The sequence below is a fragment of the Manis pentadactyla genome, chromosome 8, assembly GCF_030020395.1.
Source record: "Manis pentadactyla isolate mManPen7 chromosome 8, mManPen7.hap1, whole genome shotgun sequence".
NCBI lineage: Eukaryota > Metazoa > Chordata > Mammalia > Pholidota > Manidae > Manis > Manis pentadactyla.
The window spans coordinates 113,917,277-113,933,113 of NC_080026.1; the positions used below are offsets into that span (position 1 = coordinate 113,917,277).

The 15,837-nt window shown below is 52.4% G+C and overlaps 1 protein-coding gene across 3 annotated transcripts in view; it reads left to right on the forward strand.

Annotated features, from left to right (window-relative positions):
- NEURL1 (neuralized E3 ubiquitin protein ligase 1) overlaps positions 1-15,837 on the forward strand; it is a 93,777-nt gene that overhangs the window by 48,130 nt on the left and 29,810 nt on the right. For 2 of the 3 annotated variants that reach the window (XM_036898467.2, XM_036898468.2), the window contains exons 2-3: positions 9,765-10,006; positions 10,382-10,703. In XM_036898467.2, the coding sequence (XP_036754362.1) occupies positions 9,765-10,006; positions 10,382-10,703 (564 nt within the window). Of the gene's footprint in view, positions 1-7,865; positions 8,014-9,764; positions 10,007-10,381; positions 10,704-15,837 lie in introns of those variants that run through there. The other variant, XM_036898469.2, reaches the window with a different exon arrangement.

Consider the following 15,837-nt stretch of genomic DNA (forward strand, 5'->3'; position numbering starts at 1 on the left):
CAGTCTTGAGGGCAGGATCAGGGGCTGGGGAGGGCACAGAGGGAGGCAGCAGGGATCCTGGGGGCCTCCTTCAACATTCCCCCCTCCAGGGCAAGGATGGGTCCGTTGCTGAGGGGCTGATGTGCAGACGACACACAAATATGCGCCCAGACATACAAGTCACTTCCAGATTGGTCTCTGGATCAGCCAGACCTAGAATGCTGGGATGCAGAGACCTGAGAGACTGGTTGCCTCTCTGTCCTTTCCCAGACGGGGGATGCTGTGGCCCAGAAAGGAACTGGCTAACTGAGGTCACGCAGCTAACAGCTCAGAGGGGAAGCCAGGCCTTGTTTTTTTTCTGCAGCTGACTTCCACTTCTTCTCCTCAGGTTCCTTAATTCTCAGACGGACAGCAGGGAAAGCTCATCAAGTGGCCCCATGAGATTAGCCCAGAGGAGCCACCTGTCTCCTGGCGGCAGCTCTGGAGACTTAGGCCGAGGGGAGCTTGCAGGTGTGGAGTAGTCTGATTATCTCCGTAGTCTCTTAGCCCAGCACCTTAGTGGGCACCCAGCAGGTGCTTGGCCACTGAGTAAGAGGGAGAAGTATGGGGTACGGGCCCAGGGCTGCTGGACACACGGCAGTCGGGGCTACAGGTGGCCCCAAGGGGCAGGTGGGGTGGATCTGTCAGAGAGAGCCGGGGCAATGAGGCCAGGCGAGGTTGGAGAGGAAGGGCAGTGGGGTGGGGATTCTTGGTGAGAGTTCAATGCTGCTCCACTCTTACTCGTTGTGTAACTCTGGGCCAGTCCCTTCATTTGAGTCTGGGTCTCAACATCCATGTCTGTAAATTGTGGATGGAAAGCTTAACCCACAAGGTTGGAGAATGATTCCATGAGCTAATAGGCGAAAGGGTGGCATACCTGGTGTATAGTACGCACTCTAAACGGATGCGCTCCTGTGCACATTTCCCTGGGGGCTCCTGCACGCCTGTGTGTGCCTACACACACAAGCACCTGGCTGCCTCCAAGGACTGAGGTTGCATTTTCGGCTTCCTCCAGCCCCTGTGGGCCCCCAAGACAGAATATGCCCTTGGCACTGAGTCCACCAGTAGGCACCCCCACTGGCCGTGAGGGTGGATTTGTGTAAGGGGAACTACGGGTGGTGGTCTACATGGTGTGTGGATATATGTGACTAAGCCACACTCCCCCTCATTCTCTCAGGCCAGGCCTGGGGGCTTTGGGAAAGCAATGGAAAGGCAGACAGGGAGCTGAACCCAGAACAGTTATCTGGAATCCCCTTCTGGACTCTTAGGGTGGGGGGAGGAGGGGGACTGGCCCCCTCCTGGCAGTGAGGACAGTGGGAGGCACAGCTGTATACACCTCTGCTGCTGGGAAGTCGGAGGTTGGGGTGTCCCAAAGTGACTGAGAACAGGAGGTTCAGTGTGGAAATTAACTGGCTATAAATGTGCCGATCCTTCCCACTCCCTGCCACGCATCTTCGCCCACCTTGTCATCATGAACTCGTTCAGTTGTCCGGGGAGCAGCAGAATGGGCTGTACGCATGCATGGCCAGGCACTCCGGGGAAGATGGAGGGGTGCTAACGTGGTCCCTAGCCCTAGACAGCAAAGGTCCATATGCATGGGGGCTAAAGAGGTCATGGAGACACTGATGAAGGTGAGGTGGAGGGTCCCTTGGTGGAGAGGAGTCTGAGGGTGCCGGCCAGCTAGCTAGGGCTCATTGAGGTTGGCTGCACAGAGGGACAGATCTGAATGCAGAATCCAGCTCTGCCTCTCCCTAGTTATGACCCTGAGCAAGTTATTACCGCTCAGAGCCTCTGATTCCATATCTATAAGATGGGACTAATTGATACGGTGTTGCTGTGTAACATATCTGTTACCATGTAACAAATTACCCCCCAAATTAGTGGCTTCAAACAGTAAATATTTCATTATCTCACAGTTTCTGTGGGTTGGCAGTCATGACAGTTTAGGTAGGAGCCTCCAGCTTATTGTCTCTTGGGAGGATGCAACCAGGTTATTGGCTGGGGCTGTGGTCTCATCTGAAGGCTTGCCTGGAGGGGGATCCATATCCAAGTTTAGTCACAGGGTTATTGGTACTTCTTGTCTCTCACCATGGGGGCTTCTCCACAGGGCTACCTCATGACATGGCAGCTGGCTTCCCCCAGAAGGAGGGACCCAAGAGAAGCAAGACAGAGTGAGCAAGTTGGAGGCTTTTTATAACCCAGTCATGGGTGTAACTTCCCATTTACATCAGCTACATTCACTTCATTAGAAGTTAGTTGCTGAGTCAGGGATTACAAAGGGGGATGACTGTCAAGAGGTGGATGTGGGGATCACTGGGCCATCTCAGGGGCTGTTCCCCACAGATACTGCTGTTCAGGGATTGGGCAGGCAAGATGAGAATGTATATGAAAGGCATCTGCTGCAGTATCTGATACACAAGAAAGAAGCAATTCTTTTTCCTGCAGGCAAGTGGGGAGCTTTTGAAGGTTCTTGAACAGGCAGGGCTGTTGTCAGGCATGTAGTGTGGGATCTAGGTGCTGAGCAGTGAAGGACGCTGTCCGTTTAGTCCTCTCTTTCTCTAGTTTCTCCACAGGACACCAGAAAGGGCAAGGCACCAAGTGGGGGCATCCTGGATACTTGCCAATTGATCAGTGGATTGAAGAACTGGATAGTGGCTGTTCATACAACTTTTATTGAGCACCTGTTATGTGCTCTGAGGTCTAGGTTGTGGGGAAACAGCAGTAAAAAAGACAGTGGTGTCTGCCCTTAGGAGGCTCACAGTCCATTAGGGAAACAGACACAAATAAGCCCGTAGCCTTTCCTAGCCAGAATGCTGCACCACAGAGCACAGAAAATGATCTGAGTGGCTCTTTTCTTAACTCTGCCAAGGATGGCACATAACCAGAGCCATTCTGGGTGTGGAGAAGACAAGTCCATGTAGTGCAAGCAGTGGATGCCTCAGGGCATTTGGGCTTAACTCTTTGGAGGAATTGGAGTCGAGAAAGGATGCATCAGTGCTGGATACTCTGTTAGGAATACATGGGGTCCCTGGAGGTCCACAGCTGGGCCCCTACTTTGGACTGGGTCAGAGAGACCTCTGGGAGAAACTGGACTTTAAAACCAAGGTCTAAAGAGGATGACAAGTATATGGGAAGGAAGAAGGAAGGAAAGGTTCCCAGCAGAGAAATGGGCTTGGGCCAAGCCTGGAGGCAAGAGGCAGGTGAAGGAGGTAGCTCCCTTTAAGGAACCCAGAGAAGTCAACAGGTGCCCAGTTTTATCATCATCTCTCTCACTCGAGCCCCCCCACCTGCTCTCTCAGCCTGTGGGCTGGCTCCCAGAGTCCCTTTTCCAGAGAGGGTCCTGTTCAATGCATGCATATAAGCTGGTCCAAATCAGGACCACCCTGGCAGTCCAGGATTAGTGTGTTTGGGATAAATTAAAACATAAGCATCTGGTCTGTCACTGGGCTGCAAGGCCCTGATCATTTCCTATGGTGGTGGTGGTTGCTTTTATAAGAAAAAATAAGACTCTATGTCAGGTACAGGTGTTAAAGTCGGCAAAATTATTTCACATGCATGAGATATTTCATATCTCTTTGGGGCATCATAAGAACCTGAAGAGGTGGACAGGGCAGCTCTACTGACCCCGTTTTACAGAGAAAGAAATCAAGGTCCAGAGAGGTAAAGCAACTTGTCCAAAGTCACACAGCAAGTCTGTGGTGTGGCCAGAGTTTGAACCCCAGGCTTCTTGCTTCCTGCTCATGCTTTCTGTCCCACCCTATCGACCAGAAAGTGGGATAAGTGTCCCTCATAGGAGATGCAAATGATCAGGCAAGAGCAAAGCAATGGGTTCATAACAAGGTGATCCTGTCCGCAGTGGGATTCAGCTGGGCTTTGAAAGATGGGTGGGTTTGGAGAGGAGAAATGAGGGACAAGGGAATGGCTTGAGCAAAGGTGTAGAGAGCACAGATTGACATCAATAGTAGTAATTATCGTTATATAATTTATGATGCATTTATATATTATATAATATAATGTACATATTCTATTACATAATTAACAGTGACACCATATTTTATGACATTACATATAGTGTTATATAATTAATTAGAATTATCATATATAACATTATTATTGCAACCACTCACTGGGTAAGCTTTACACTCACCATCATCTCATTTAATCCTCACAAGAATCCCACGAGGAAGGTCTATGGTGACTCCCATTTTACAAATGAGAAGAGTGAGGCTCCCAGAGGTCTTGCAGTTAATGACAGAGCTGCTGGGTTTGGAGGCAGCATGCCTGGGTCCAATCTGGGCCCTTTACTCTGGCTGGGTGGCCTTGACTTCATTTCTGAGGACATGTGTCATAGTGGCATTGGGGGCCTAATGAAGACGCTGTTAAGTCACATAGAGATGGGTCATTGTGGGGTTTTCTCCCCCCTTTTCTCTCATTGGCAGCCCAGCTCAGTCCAGCCTAGGCATCCGGGGCTCTGCCAGGATGGTTCTGGGCAGAGAGTGGCACGCGGTGGGGAGGTCACTCTGTTGGCTACACTGTGTCTGTTACATTGTGCTTCCCCCGGGATCCTGCCAAGAGGCTGGGAGGCAGGAATGTGGTCTGAGCTGGCTGAGGGTCGCCCAGAGGGCTGGCCAGTCTTGTGTCTGGCAGCTCATAAATGCCCGGGAAGAATGGGCTGTGGGGAGGAGTTTCCATTGGGTCAGCAGCAGCCTCGCCTGAGGGGGTTGCCCCCACTGTGGTTCCCGAGGAGCTTGTAAACCTGTCACTAAGGGGGCCTCCCTGGGAGCTCTGCTGGGAACCAGATGCTGAGGCTGGGCTCCTTCCAGGGCCACTGGCCACTGGGGAAGCAGTGGTGCAGGGCACAGGTCAGGCATCTTCGAGGCCCTTCGCTGTGGTGGCACCCTCTCCAAGCAGCCCGTCCCCACTACACCTGCCATCTTAGACTCATGGGGAAAATGAACTCTAGGGTTAGACGCTGAGTAGGGAGGGTAAAGCACTGGACATGGTGTTGCAAGACCAGGGCTCAAGTCTCAGCTCTGCCACTTAATTGCCGTGTGATCTCAAGCAAGTTGGTTAACTAGTCTAAATCGCAACTCACTCATCCACAGAATGGGGACCTTAAGGGGTCATAGTGTATGTCAAAGGGCAGGGACGGAGCACTTGTGAATGGTATAGGGAAGAAGATCTGCCCAGCTGCCCCTCTGGCCCTTGGTGTCAGAGCTGTGCTCAGGGTTAATTCTCATTTTGCTTTCTTTTCTTCCTCCCCCAGATAATAAAGCCAATTGAGATGGAGGAGGGAGATAGCAGAAGCAGGGACAGCAGGGGTTGGGTGGGTGGTGGGCATTCTGATCAGGGCTGCCATGCTGGGCACCTCTGAGGGCACCATTTCTAGCACAGTCCATGAGAATAGCACCTTCCTGGAGGCGTGCAGGACAGAGCTGACGTGGTTGTATGTGGCTGTGCTCTGACCCTTGTTCAAAGAGAAGTGGTGAGGCCTGGGCTAGGGCCATGGCAGCAGTGAGGACAGGAGGGGTCAGAGCACAGTGATGTTTATTTCTGAGGTGGGATGGGTGGGTTGGATGTGGGATGCTCAGAGACTGCTGGGAACATGGTGGGGCTAGTGGGTTAGGGTTAGGAGTTCAGCTGGAGCCTGCCAAGCAGCAAGTGACCACGGTCCATGGGCAGGAGATGCCCAGCAGGCCAGAGAGGGTCTCTGCAGTGTCCCTACCAGGGTGGCTTAGTGGGCATTGATTGCACGGTGAAGAAGGGCTGAGGACAGTTCCAGGGACAGTCCCTGCACCTGTCTTGATGGCCTCAGGGATGATCCTGTGTGGACAGGGGCAGACGTGGGGCTTTGCAGGTGCAGCCATCCACGAAGGTGCTTGTAGTGGTTGAAGTGCTCTCTACATAGCCGTGGGGGCAGGCAACAGCAACCCCACTTCAAAGAGGTGGAAGGAACTGAAGGCTGGGAGGGCAGGCCTGAGCAGGCTGCGGGGGCTCCTGTTCGATGGTCCCAATCCCAGGTGCTGCCTGCAGTGGGGAGGCGAGGCCTGTGGTCAGAGTCCAGCCTCCTTTTTTTCCATCTTAATGAAGCCGTGGCTTATTAGCTATTGTTGCTTTTGAGGTATAATTTATAGATGATAAAATTTATCCTTCGTAAGTGTATAGTGTGGTGAATTGTGACAAATGTGTAAATTGTGTAACCACTGCCACAATTAAGGCACAGAACATTTCTGTCACCGTGAAAACTCCCCTTGTTCTCTGGGTCTTCCTCTTCCCCAAACTGTGATGCACACTGATCTCTCTAGCTCTGTGGTCTGGCCTTTTCCAGAGTGTCCTACAAATGGAATCAGACTGCGTGTAGCCTCTGTGTCTGGCTTAGACCATGTAGTGGGCTTTTGAGGTTCCTCCTTGTCGTCGTATCATAGCTCCGTTCACTCTTATTGCGGTGTAGAATGTCTTGTGTGGCTGTACCTCATTCCATCTGTCCATTCACCAGCTGAAGGACATTTGGGCGGTTTCCAGTTTGGGGTTATTATGAGTAAAGCTGTCATGTGTTTGTGTAGAGGTCGTTGTGCGGGTGTGTTTTCATTTCTCTCGGGTGAGTGGGATTGCTGGGTTGTATGGTAGGTATTTATAGGACAATGCCAAGCCGATTTCCACATTGGCTGCACTGTTTGCACCCTAGCAGCCATGTAGGAGGGCAGTGTATGAAAACAAGGTTTGCATTTCTGTGTTCTGGCAGTATACACATGTATATGGTTAAAGCAACATAACAGAATGCCGGGAGTCCCCCAATGTGCTACAGAAGGTGATTGTACATGGTACATGAACACTTTTCCCCCTGTTTTACTAGTTATGACCATATTTTAATGACTAAAAAATGTATTCAGCACACCAAACCCATGCTTTCTTGGATAATGATGCTGAGTGGCCATGACACAGGCCCTGCAGTCATTTGCCTGAGTCTGGCTCCTAGTGGCTCTTCCTGCTGGCTTTGTGACCTTGGGCAAGCCACTCAGGCTCTTGGAGGCTCATCTTTGGCACCAATAAAATGGGCTAGCAATGTCCCTTCCTACTTCCTGAGTTTGCTGTGAGGGTGAAACTGAGAAGTGTATGAAAAACTCCCAGTTCAGAGCCAGGCACGTGTTAGTGCTTGATAAATGGCTGCCTTTATTATTAGATGTGCATGGCCCTTGTGTGATGTGTATTTTATGTGTACTCTTTTGTACATCCACGTGTGCATGAATACATGCATATGTGCACAGTACATATGTAAATGTGTGATTCTTGGCCTAAGGGAAAAGGGAAAGGATAAATCTCTCTGTTGTTTGTCTCCTAGAGTCCGGACCACCTTCATGTGCTCACAGGTGTATATGTGTGCTCATGAGCATGTCTGGGTGTACACTGTGTCCCCAGGGACTAGAGTTCCCCTGTCCTGCCTTCTCCATCTGTTCTGCTGTCAGCCAGTGTGGGTGGGCCTATGCTGCCCTTGGTCCCCCAGGAATCTTACCCTCCCTGTAGAAGGGAGGACCTGGGGAGTGGTCCTTTCAGGGCCGGGGTCTCTGGTTTCTGGGTCTGCACCGTATTTGCCCAGTGTTTTCTAGTCAGTAGGCTTTTTTTTTTAAACTGGCTTATTTCACTCGACATTATTATTTTTAAATCTGTGTTGCTGCTCATATCAATAGTTCATTCTTTTTTTACTGCTCAGTAGTATTCTATGGTTTAGATGTACCACAATTTGGTGTCCATTCATCCAGAGGCATTTTTTCCCTTTATGTTTTCATTTCTACATATATATATATCCCTAAACAATGTGTAACTTTACCTTTTGCCAGCAGGTATTTTTTGAAAGCAACAGTCAAGCCGTGTCTGAGGCTGGCCTGAGCCTAATGGGCACCTGTAGGCAGTGCCATGCTTGTTCTTCACCCCAATCATCCCTGTCCCTGGAATGATCTTCCCTGCTCTGCACTATCCAGGGGCCTCAGCTTCTTCCAGGTAGACAGTGGGTCCTGCCAGCAGGTCCCCTCCAGCGGGTCTCCACTGAGCAATTCCAGCCCTCACTGCTTGGTGGGTTTCAAAGCCATTGAGCCCTGTCCATTGATTCGTCTTCTCTCCTTAGTGAGAGCAAGGCGAGCTCTTCTTGTGCCACCCCCACCTCTTACACGCAGGGCGTCTGGCTGGTGCTGGACTGTGGATGCTGGTGTCTGGGGCCTTCTGGGTAGGAGGAAGCAAAGATGCAAAGTATGCAAAGTGATGCAAACCAACGCAAACACGGCCTGGACTGAAGTCGGGGCCTTCCTGGCTCTGGTTCTGGAGGTTCCTCCCTCCCTGTCATTCTCCCCTTCCTGGAAGCACCCACCACTCCCCTTTAGAGAGCAGGAGGCCTCTGGGAAGCCTGATGCTGATGGAGCTTTCTGCATTATTAAATTCCTGCCTTGGAAGGACCAAAATTTGAAACATCCCAGAAGGCTTCTGTCACATTCTGTGGCTTTCTACTTCCCCTATCCTCCATGTCTCTTCCCTCAAGATGATGGGATGGGCGGGGGCTGTCCTTCCTGATGGATGGGACACAGATCTTGGGGAAGAAGGAATGCCTCCCCTCTCTTGCCTACAGCTGCCATGTCGGTGCATGAATATTGCTGTTACTGCTAATATATATCTTAGAGCCACAGGTTCAGAGGCCGTTGTGCCCGAGAGGGCAGGTGACATCCCCAGGGTCACACTGGCGGTTAGTGACAGACACAAGCCACCAGACACCTCACCCATGTTCTTCTGCTCCCTGCCCTTTCTCCTGGACACCAGACTCCACTGTTTGTAAAGTGCTTTCTCCTAGACCACGCCCTGCTCCCTACGCCGTCATCCTCGGAGGTGTGGTAGGGTTGTCTGCAGAAGAAAGTGCTATGGCTCCCTGGCCAGGGGCTCTGGAGGCAGACCTGAGTTCCGTCAGGAAGCGTGGGTGGAGGGGCCCTCACGTCCACGATGTTGCAGGCACGGGCAGCGCAAAGCAGGAAGGCGGCCTGGGGTGAAGGGAGGCGGCCTGGGGCTGCTGCTGCCGAGGCTGTCCCACCCTCCTCCCTGGCCTCCGGGGCACAGGCCCACGAGCACATGCCATGGCAGCCCAGCTGTGCCAGCCCGGCTCCTCTGCCCTCCTCCAGGAGGCCTTCCTGAGGAGTGACCTGCCTGTACATCCTGCTGGCCCTTGTCACTGCCTACCATTTGATTTCTGACTGTGTCTTATCTCCCTTCCTAGACTGTTGTCTTCTTGAGGACAGGATCCATGTATGTTTCATGCCTCTATCTATAAGGCCCAGGACAGGGCTTGGTATTCAGCAGATACATAGTGAATATTTGTTGAATAAAATATACAAGGTGATACTGAGTGACAGTGTATGGTGGATGTTGGTAGTAAATGCTGATTTATCACATGGTAGATGGTGGAAGTAGGTGGGGTAAATACTAGTGAGGAGCAGTAGATGGTCATTTGGTGGTGGTGGGAGGTGATGAGTGAAGCACGATGGTGGATGGTGGTAGATAAATGGTGGTGGTGGTGAAGTGGGAAGTGGCAATAGATGGTAACAGGAGAAGGATGGTGGCAAACGGTGGCAGTAGTGGTGGGTTGCCGTGAAGGTGGAAATATGGGGTGGTGGGCAACTTCTCTTATGCCCCAGCCCTGCCCTTCCCTAGGGGCCCCTGGTCCAGCTTTTGGACTGGCACATTCTCTGACACTGTGGCTTGTTCCTTTGCAGACTCCATTGGGGGCCCCTTCCCTGTCACCTCTCACCGATGCCACCACAAGCAGAAGCACTGTCCGCAGGGCAGCGCCGGCGGGGGGCTCCCGGCCACGCCGCTGCTCTTCCACCCGCACACCAAGGGCTCCCAGATCCTCATGGACCTCAGCCACAAGGCCGTCAAGAGGCAGGCCAGCTTCTGCAACGCCATCACATTCAGTAACCGCCCGGTCCTCCTCTACGAGCAAGTCAGGCTGAAGGTGGGGCCTCCCTCCTGCTCCCCTTCGCTGCGCCCCCGCCTCTGGCTTCCTCGCGCAGTCACTGCCTTCTGTTCTGTCCATTACGACACCCTGCCCCTTCTCCTTCCTCTGCCACTCCTGCTCTTCTTGTCCCTCTTCCTTCCTCCTTTCTCAGCCTCCCTGTGTGAGTGGGGGAGGGGTGGCCAAGGGGACGCTGGCTCTCCTCAGCCTGGGGGGCCCGGCCCCGGGGAGGGAGAGGACCTGGCTGCCCGTGAGAGCCTGCCTGCGGGTGGTCTGCAGAGAGGGCACACTCCCGTCCCACCGGCTCACTGCCAGGGTTGGGGGGGCCGGGCTGGGCCGGGGGCTGTCTCTGAGGCCCAGCCCCCCGCCGCCCAGATCACCACGAAGCAGTGCTGCTGGAGCGGGGCGCTGCGGCTGGGCTTCACGAGCAAGGACCCGTCCCGCATCCACCCCGGCTCGCTGCCCAAGTACGCCTGCCCCGACCTGGTGGCCCAGAGCGGCTTCTGGGCCAAGGCCCTGCCAGAGGAGTTCGCCAATGAGGGCAACGTCATCGCCTTCTGGGTGGACAAGAAGGGGCGCGTGTTCCACCGCATCAACGACTCCGCTGCCATGCTCTTCTTCAATGGGGTCCGCACGGCTGACCCGCTCTGGGCCCTGGTGGACGTCTATGGCCTCACTCGGGGCGTCCAGCTGCTCGGTGAGTGCCCACTCTCTCTGGCCCTTTGGGTGCAGGGCACGCCTCCAGATGCTGTGGTCTGACACTGCTCAGTCCCACCAGGTGTGGGGACCGCTCCCCCACCAGTAGCAGCCCCAGGGCCAGGTGGGCCTGGGCACAGCTTGGGGAGCCTCTGTATAGACTGCAGAACGCTTTCTTCCTCCCGGCCCACGGCTGTGGCAGGTGGAGCCTGGGTGAGATTTCTGCCCTCTCTGGCCCCTCCGGTTGTGCCTTTGAGCAGTGCATAGCCTTCATGATCATAAACAGCAGCCTCAAAGACTCCACCCCCGGGAGAGAATGAATATTAATTATCATAACCATAGTTTAGAGAGCTCTCACGCTGTGCCAGACACCTCATAACAACCCTGGGAGGCCCGCTCCGTTACTGCACCCAGGGAGGCAAGATGCGTGCTCAGGGAAGTTGAGTCACTGGCCCCATAAGGCACAGCTGGTGGGGGGGCACAGCCAGCACCCAGTCCCAGTGAGCCCCTGGTCCCTGCTCTGCAGCCCCCTGGGAGGTCCAGCCCCACCATAGTGCTTTTCGCAGGGATGTGGGAATGGGGTAAGAGGGGAGAGCAGAGGCATCAGTGGGCCGAGCCTTTCAGGCTGCTCCTGGGCAGCCAGCAAGAGGTAAGGCTGCTTCAGGGGAGTGAGGGGGCAGCCATCCCATGGGCAGTGAAGAGGGCCCCCAGAAGGCAGAAAGGAAGCTCCCCCTGGGGCTGTGAAGGTGCCAGGCTTCCTGGCAAGGGCACATATGGATCTAAAATACCAGAGCTGGAAGGGGCTTCCCAGAGTCTCAGACTTCCTAGGGCGACACAGTGAGTTGGTGGCTGAGCTGGGACTAGAATCCAGGGCTCCTGACTCCCTGGCCAGGATCCCTCCCACCTTGCTGCCCTTGTAACACGTGCAATCAAGTGTATGTGAGCATACATATGTAGACTCTGGGTACAAATCAGCCCATTGGCAAATTGGCCATGTCTCCAGGCAAAGCCTGCGTGAACCTCAGCTTCCCTATCTGTAAAATGGGTTGCTGGGAAGATTAAATTAAGTTAAAGAGGCTGTGAGTAATGTGCCCAGCACAGTCCTGGGTTTCAAGTAGATGCTCAAGCAGTGCTTCTTCCCTTCTCCTATCCCCGCCCCCACCTCCCTGCAGAGAAAAATGCCTGGAGGTGGTTGAAAAACTTTTTCTTTTTTTCTGACTTCAGAAACTAGAAACTAGGAACAATGAAGCTGTTCTTTACAAAACACCTTTTTTTGACAGTGTAAGTGAAAACAAAGAAATGAGTAATGGTCAGAGCCTTTCTGTTTGTTGAGTTCCAAGTATCAGCAGGCTGTTTTTGTTAATTAATAGTTTGGGAACTTTCTGTTTTTCAACTCCATAAAAGTGTTTCTAGGCATTCATGAGGACGTGTTAAGGCTCTTCTGGGTGTCAGCAAGCAAAGGAAGGAGCCCAGGCTGCCCGAAGACAATCTGCTTTCCGTTCCCTCTGAAACGGGTGCACCTGCAGGGCCTCTACCTTCCTGAGGCAGAAAGGGCAATGGCTTCGCTCCTGGGCTACAGTCAGACGGATCCAGCTGGGCCCCTGGCCTCACATGTGCTAGCTGTGGCATCCGTTTCCTCATCTGTGAAATGGAAATAATAATAGCCATTCTCAGCATCCTTTTGAAGGCTCAGAGAGCTGATTATTGTGAAGCAGCTTACACACAGTAGGTATTCAGTGATAGTTATCTTCACTTATCCTGGAGAGTTGATGCTTAACCCAAGGTTCAAGTGAATACCTTCCGGCAGCTCTGATAGCCTCAGGGCCCCACACTTCAAGGCATTAGGGTCCCAAGTTTGAATCTATGCTTCAGCCTGGACACCTTTGTCTGAGCTTCAGTTTTCTCATCTATAATGTGGTTGTGAATACTATGACTTAGCCCAGGGTTTGGCCACATGATGGGAGAGAGAAGAATGTTTCAGCTATTGAGAAAGTCACAGTCTTGTTGGAGGAAAACGGTAAAGGAAGTGGTGGCAACATTTCTGCTTTAAGCAAAGCATGCCCTTCCCCACAGTCCCCAAAGATCAGAATCCCACTTAGGCTTCCAGGCCCAGCTCAAAGGCCACCTCCTCCCTGAAGCCTTCTGGGACTGAGCTCTCTCCATCATCCCTTGTGTTCCACCATACGCACCTGCTTGTCTCTCAGCATGAAGACATTAGCTGAGCCTTGGTCCGCCCATATACCTGTTTCCACACAAGGTGGGGAGGACTTTGAGGGAAGAATCCATACCTTGCCTAGTCAGATTTCTCTTTGGGGTGGATGTGTGTGGAAGACACTGAGGAATATTTGTGGGGTGGGTAGGGAAGAGTGGTGGGATGGATGGATGACTTTTTATATGAAGGGATATGGGTGGGGGACTGAGGTAGACCCAGCCCTGCTCACAGACAGCCCCAGGCTCATGGAGAAACTGGGATGACAAGGCCAACAGTTCAGACACAATCAGGGCATAACCCAAGAGAAGATAGTAAATTGTTTAATACTGTGGTCATAGGATCCTTTCCATCTGCTGAGATGGTTTCCATCCAGTTATCTCATTTAACGCTTCAGGGGCTGGCCCCAGAGGGAGTGTTTTTTATCCCCATTTGGCAGGGAGAAAATTGAGGCCCGTGGAAGGCCTGGCTTGCCGTGGAGGGATGCGGCAGAGCTGGAACTTGAACTGGGTGTTCTGATGCCAAAAGCATTATCTTCCCTGTTATCTTCCAGAGCAGGTTTAAGCATGAAGGGAGGCTGAGGTCAGTGAGGAGGATGGAGTCCAGGAAGGCTTCTTGAAGGAGGGGCTTAGTCTGGGCCCACAAATTCCAGGAAGGTGTGGGGGATGGGTGGTGGGGATGAAGAGGACATGTCAGGTGAAATAGGGCTTCTAAACCTGAGGGACGGAGGGAAGGGCCCTACCCTAGGGCAGAGCTCAGGCAGCCTGGCCCAGCCCCATTTCCCCCTCTTTGACTATAAATGGGTTTTCACACTCTATTTTCAGTGTATTTGGATTTCCCGGCAGGCACCTCTCTGTACACCCGATAAGGCTAAGGCCCCAGCTGATTCCTGTCCCAGCTGTAAATCACCATAATCCCTGGGCATTTTCAAACACTGATATGGCCTCTAAATTAAATTAGCAGATTAAAATCTCTATTTTGTTCTTCCTAAATTGATATTTTTTTGTTAAAAAAATAAAGAGGGAGGCATCCTAGGTATCTACAGAGGTAGACGTGTTGCTCTACACCCTCATTCAGAGCCCCTGCCCTCCGGGATATACCCACTGCCCTAGATAGTCTCAGGGTTAAGTTCCTTCTCTCTCCTCTTTTCCTCCCCACTTCCCATCTCCCTCTCCCATGACCCAGATCCCTCCAGTGACTCAGGCTTTCCCTGGTCCCCCTCCTTGGCTGCTATCTTGGATGAATTTCTGAAGAAGTCACTGTCTTGGTGGCTCTGAGGATGGGCTTGTCTTTCCTGGAATAACTGTTCCCCAAACCAGTGTCTCATCTTTAGGGACTTCCTGCCAGGCCTGCCCTTCTCCTAAGTCGGAACCTACGGCCAAAAGCCTCCAACCCCGCCTGGCTCATATCTGCTCTTCAGATCAGAGACATCCTGGGGTACCTGCACTTAGTAGGTAATGCATGTTAGGCCACGGATGGGTTAACCAACTTCCCCCCCACCCCAGTGGCGGCCAAGCTGATGTCTCTCCCTGACTGTTACTTCCAGGCAGGTGCCCCATCCCCACCCACCCCCACTGCCCTAACCATAACTCAGGCCCAAGGGTGCCCACACTTTGGCTCCAGTGAAAGGAAAAGAGGGGATGCGAGCTCAACAGTCCAAGCACGTTTATTGCTACACCTGAGAGGGACCCCTCTGTTCTGACCAGCAGAACAAAGGTGTCTCTTACAGGCTAAGTGGCTTTTTATGGCCAGGGTTTTTTGGCAGACTTTTTGAGGGGAGGGGTCGGGAAAAAAAGGTGGGCTTGTGGCTTGCTGACGAGCCCTCTGGGGAATGCTTGCTTGTAGCCTAGGTAAGGTGACACCTAGGTCTCTTTGAGATGGTGGGTGGGCTTATTTAAAAAGGCAGTACTCCTGTCCAGATTCTATCATTCCTGCCTCTAAAGGAGTATAGGAAAACAGGTTGCCATTCTTTTCTTGGCTACTTCCTGCTGAGAGAGGGCGATGAAGGGAGTTTTCTGATATTTTGAAGCAGGAAGGCCATTTGGAGGTGTTGTTGAGTAGTTGCCTGGGAGATGGCCGCCATTTGATCCTATAAAAATCTTTGGAATAGGTTACTTAAGCAGGGGAGGAAAAGGAGGAGGGTAATAAAGGCAAATGGGGCCAGGAGAGGTAGAAGGTAACAGAGGGTTGTAGAAGCTGAGAGCGTAAGACTTGGACTCGGGGTGGGGAGAGAAGGGTTAGAGGCTGGTGGCTGAGAAGGTCGGAGAGGTGGTGAGAGGAATATACTAATAGGGGCTGGGGGAGGGCAATTTTTTTGAGGGTTGGAGGGGGCTTCAGGGACAAGGAGTGCAGCTGACACTAGGACCTGTAAGCAGAGAGGCCAGCCTTTTATCACAAGGTCTAGTTCTTTGGACAAATAGGTAACAGGCTGGAGGGAGGCCCCAAATGACTGTGTGAAATAGCCCTAATGCTTGTCCCTTTTTGCTGGTTAAGAAAAGAAAGGTTTGTTAGGATTAGGTAGAGTCAAAGCAGGTGCCTTGAGGAGTGCTCTCTTAAGGGCCCAGAAAAAAGCAGGAATTAAGTCTGTCTCTGTCACCCTTTCTTGGGGATCCCCGTGGGAGGCCTCATAAAGGGGTTTGCAATGAGTGAGAAATTTTGGATCCAGAGTCTAAAATAGCTAAGTAACCCTAGGAAGGAAAGAAGATCTCGCTCCATGGTGGGGAAAGGGAGATTATTAATAGCTTGTTTTCTGAAGGTGGGCATACAGCGAGTGGTAGGGCTGAGGTCAAGACCAAGGTAAGTGACCTTTTGCTGTACCAGTTGAGCTTTGTGTTCTGCGACATGGTATCCCTTTTCCCCAAGAATCTAAGGAGGGAGATAGTGTGGGATAAAGAATCATTTTTTGAGGGACTGCAAAGCAAGAGGT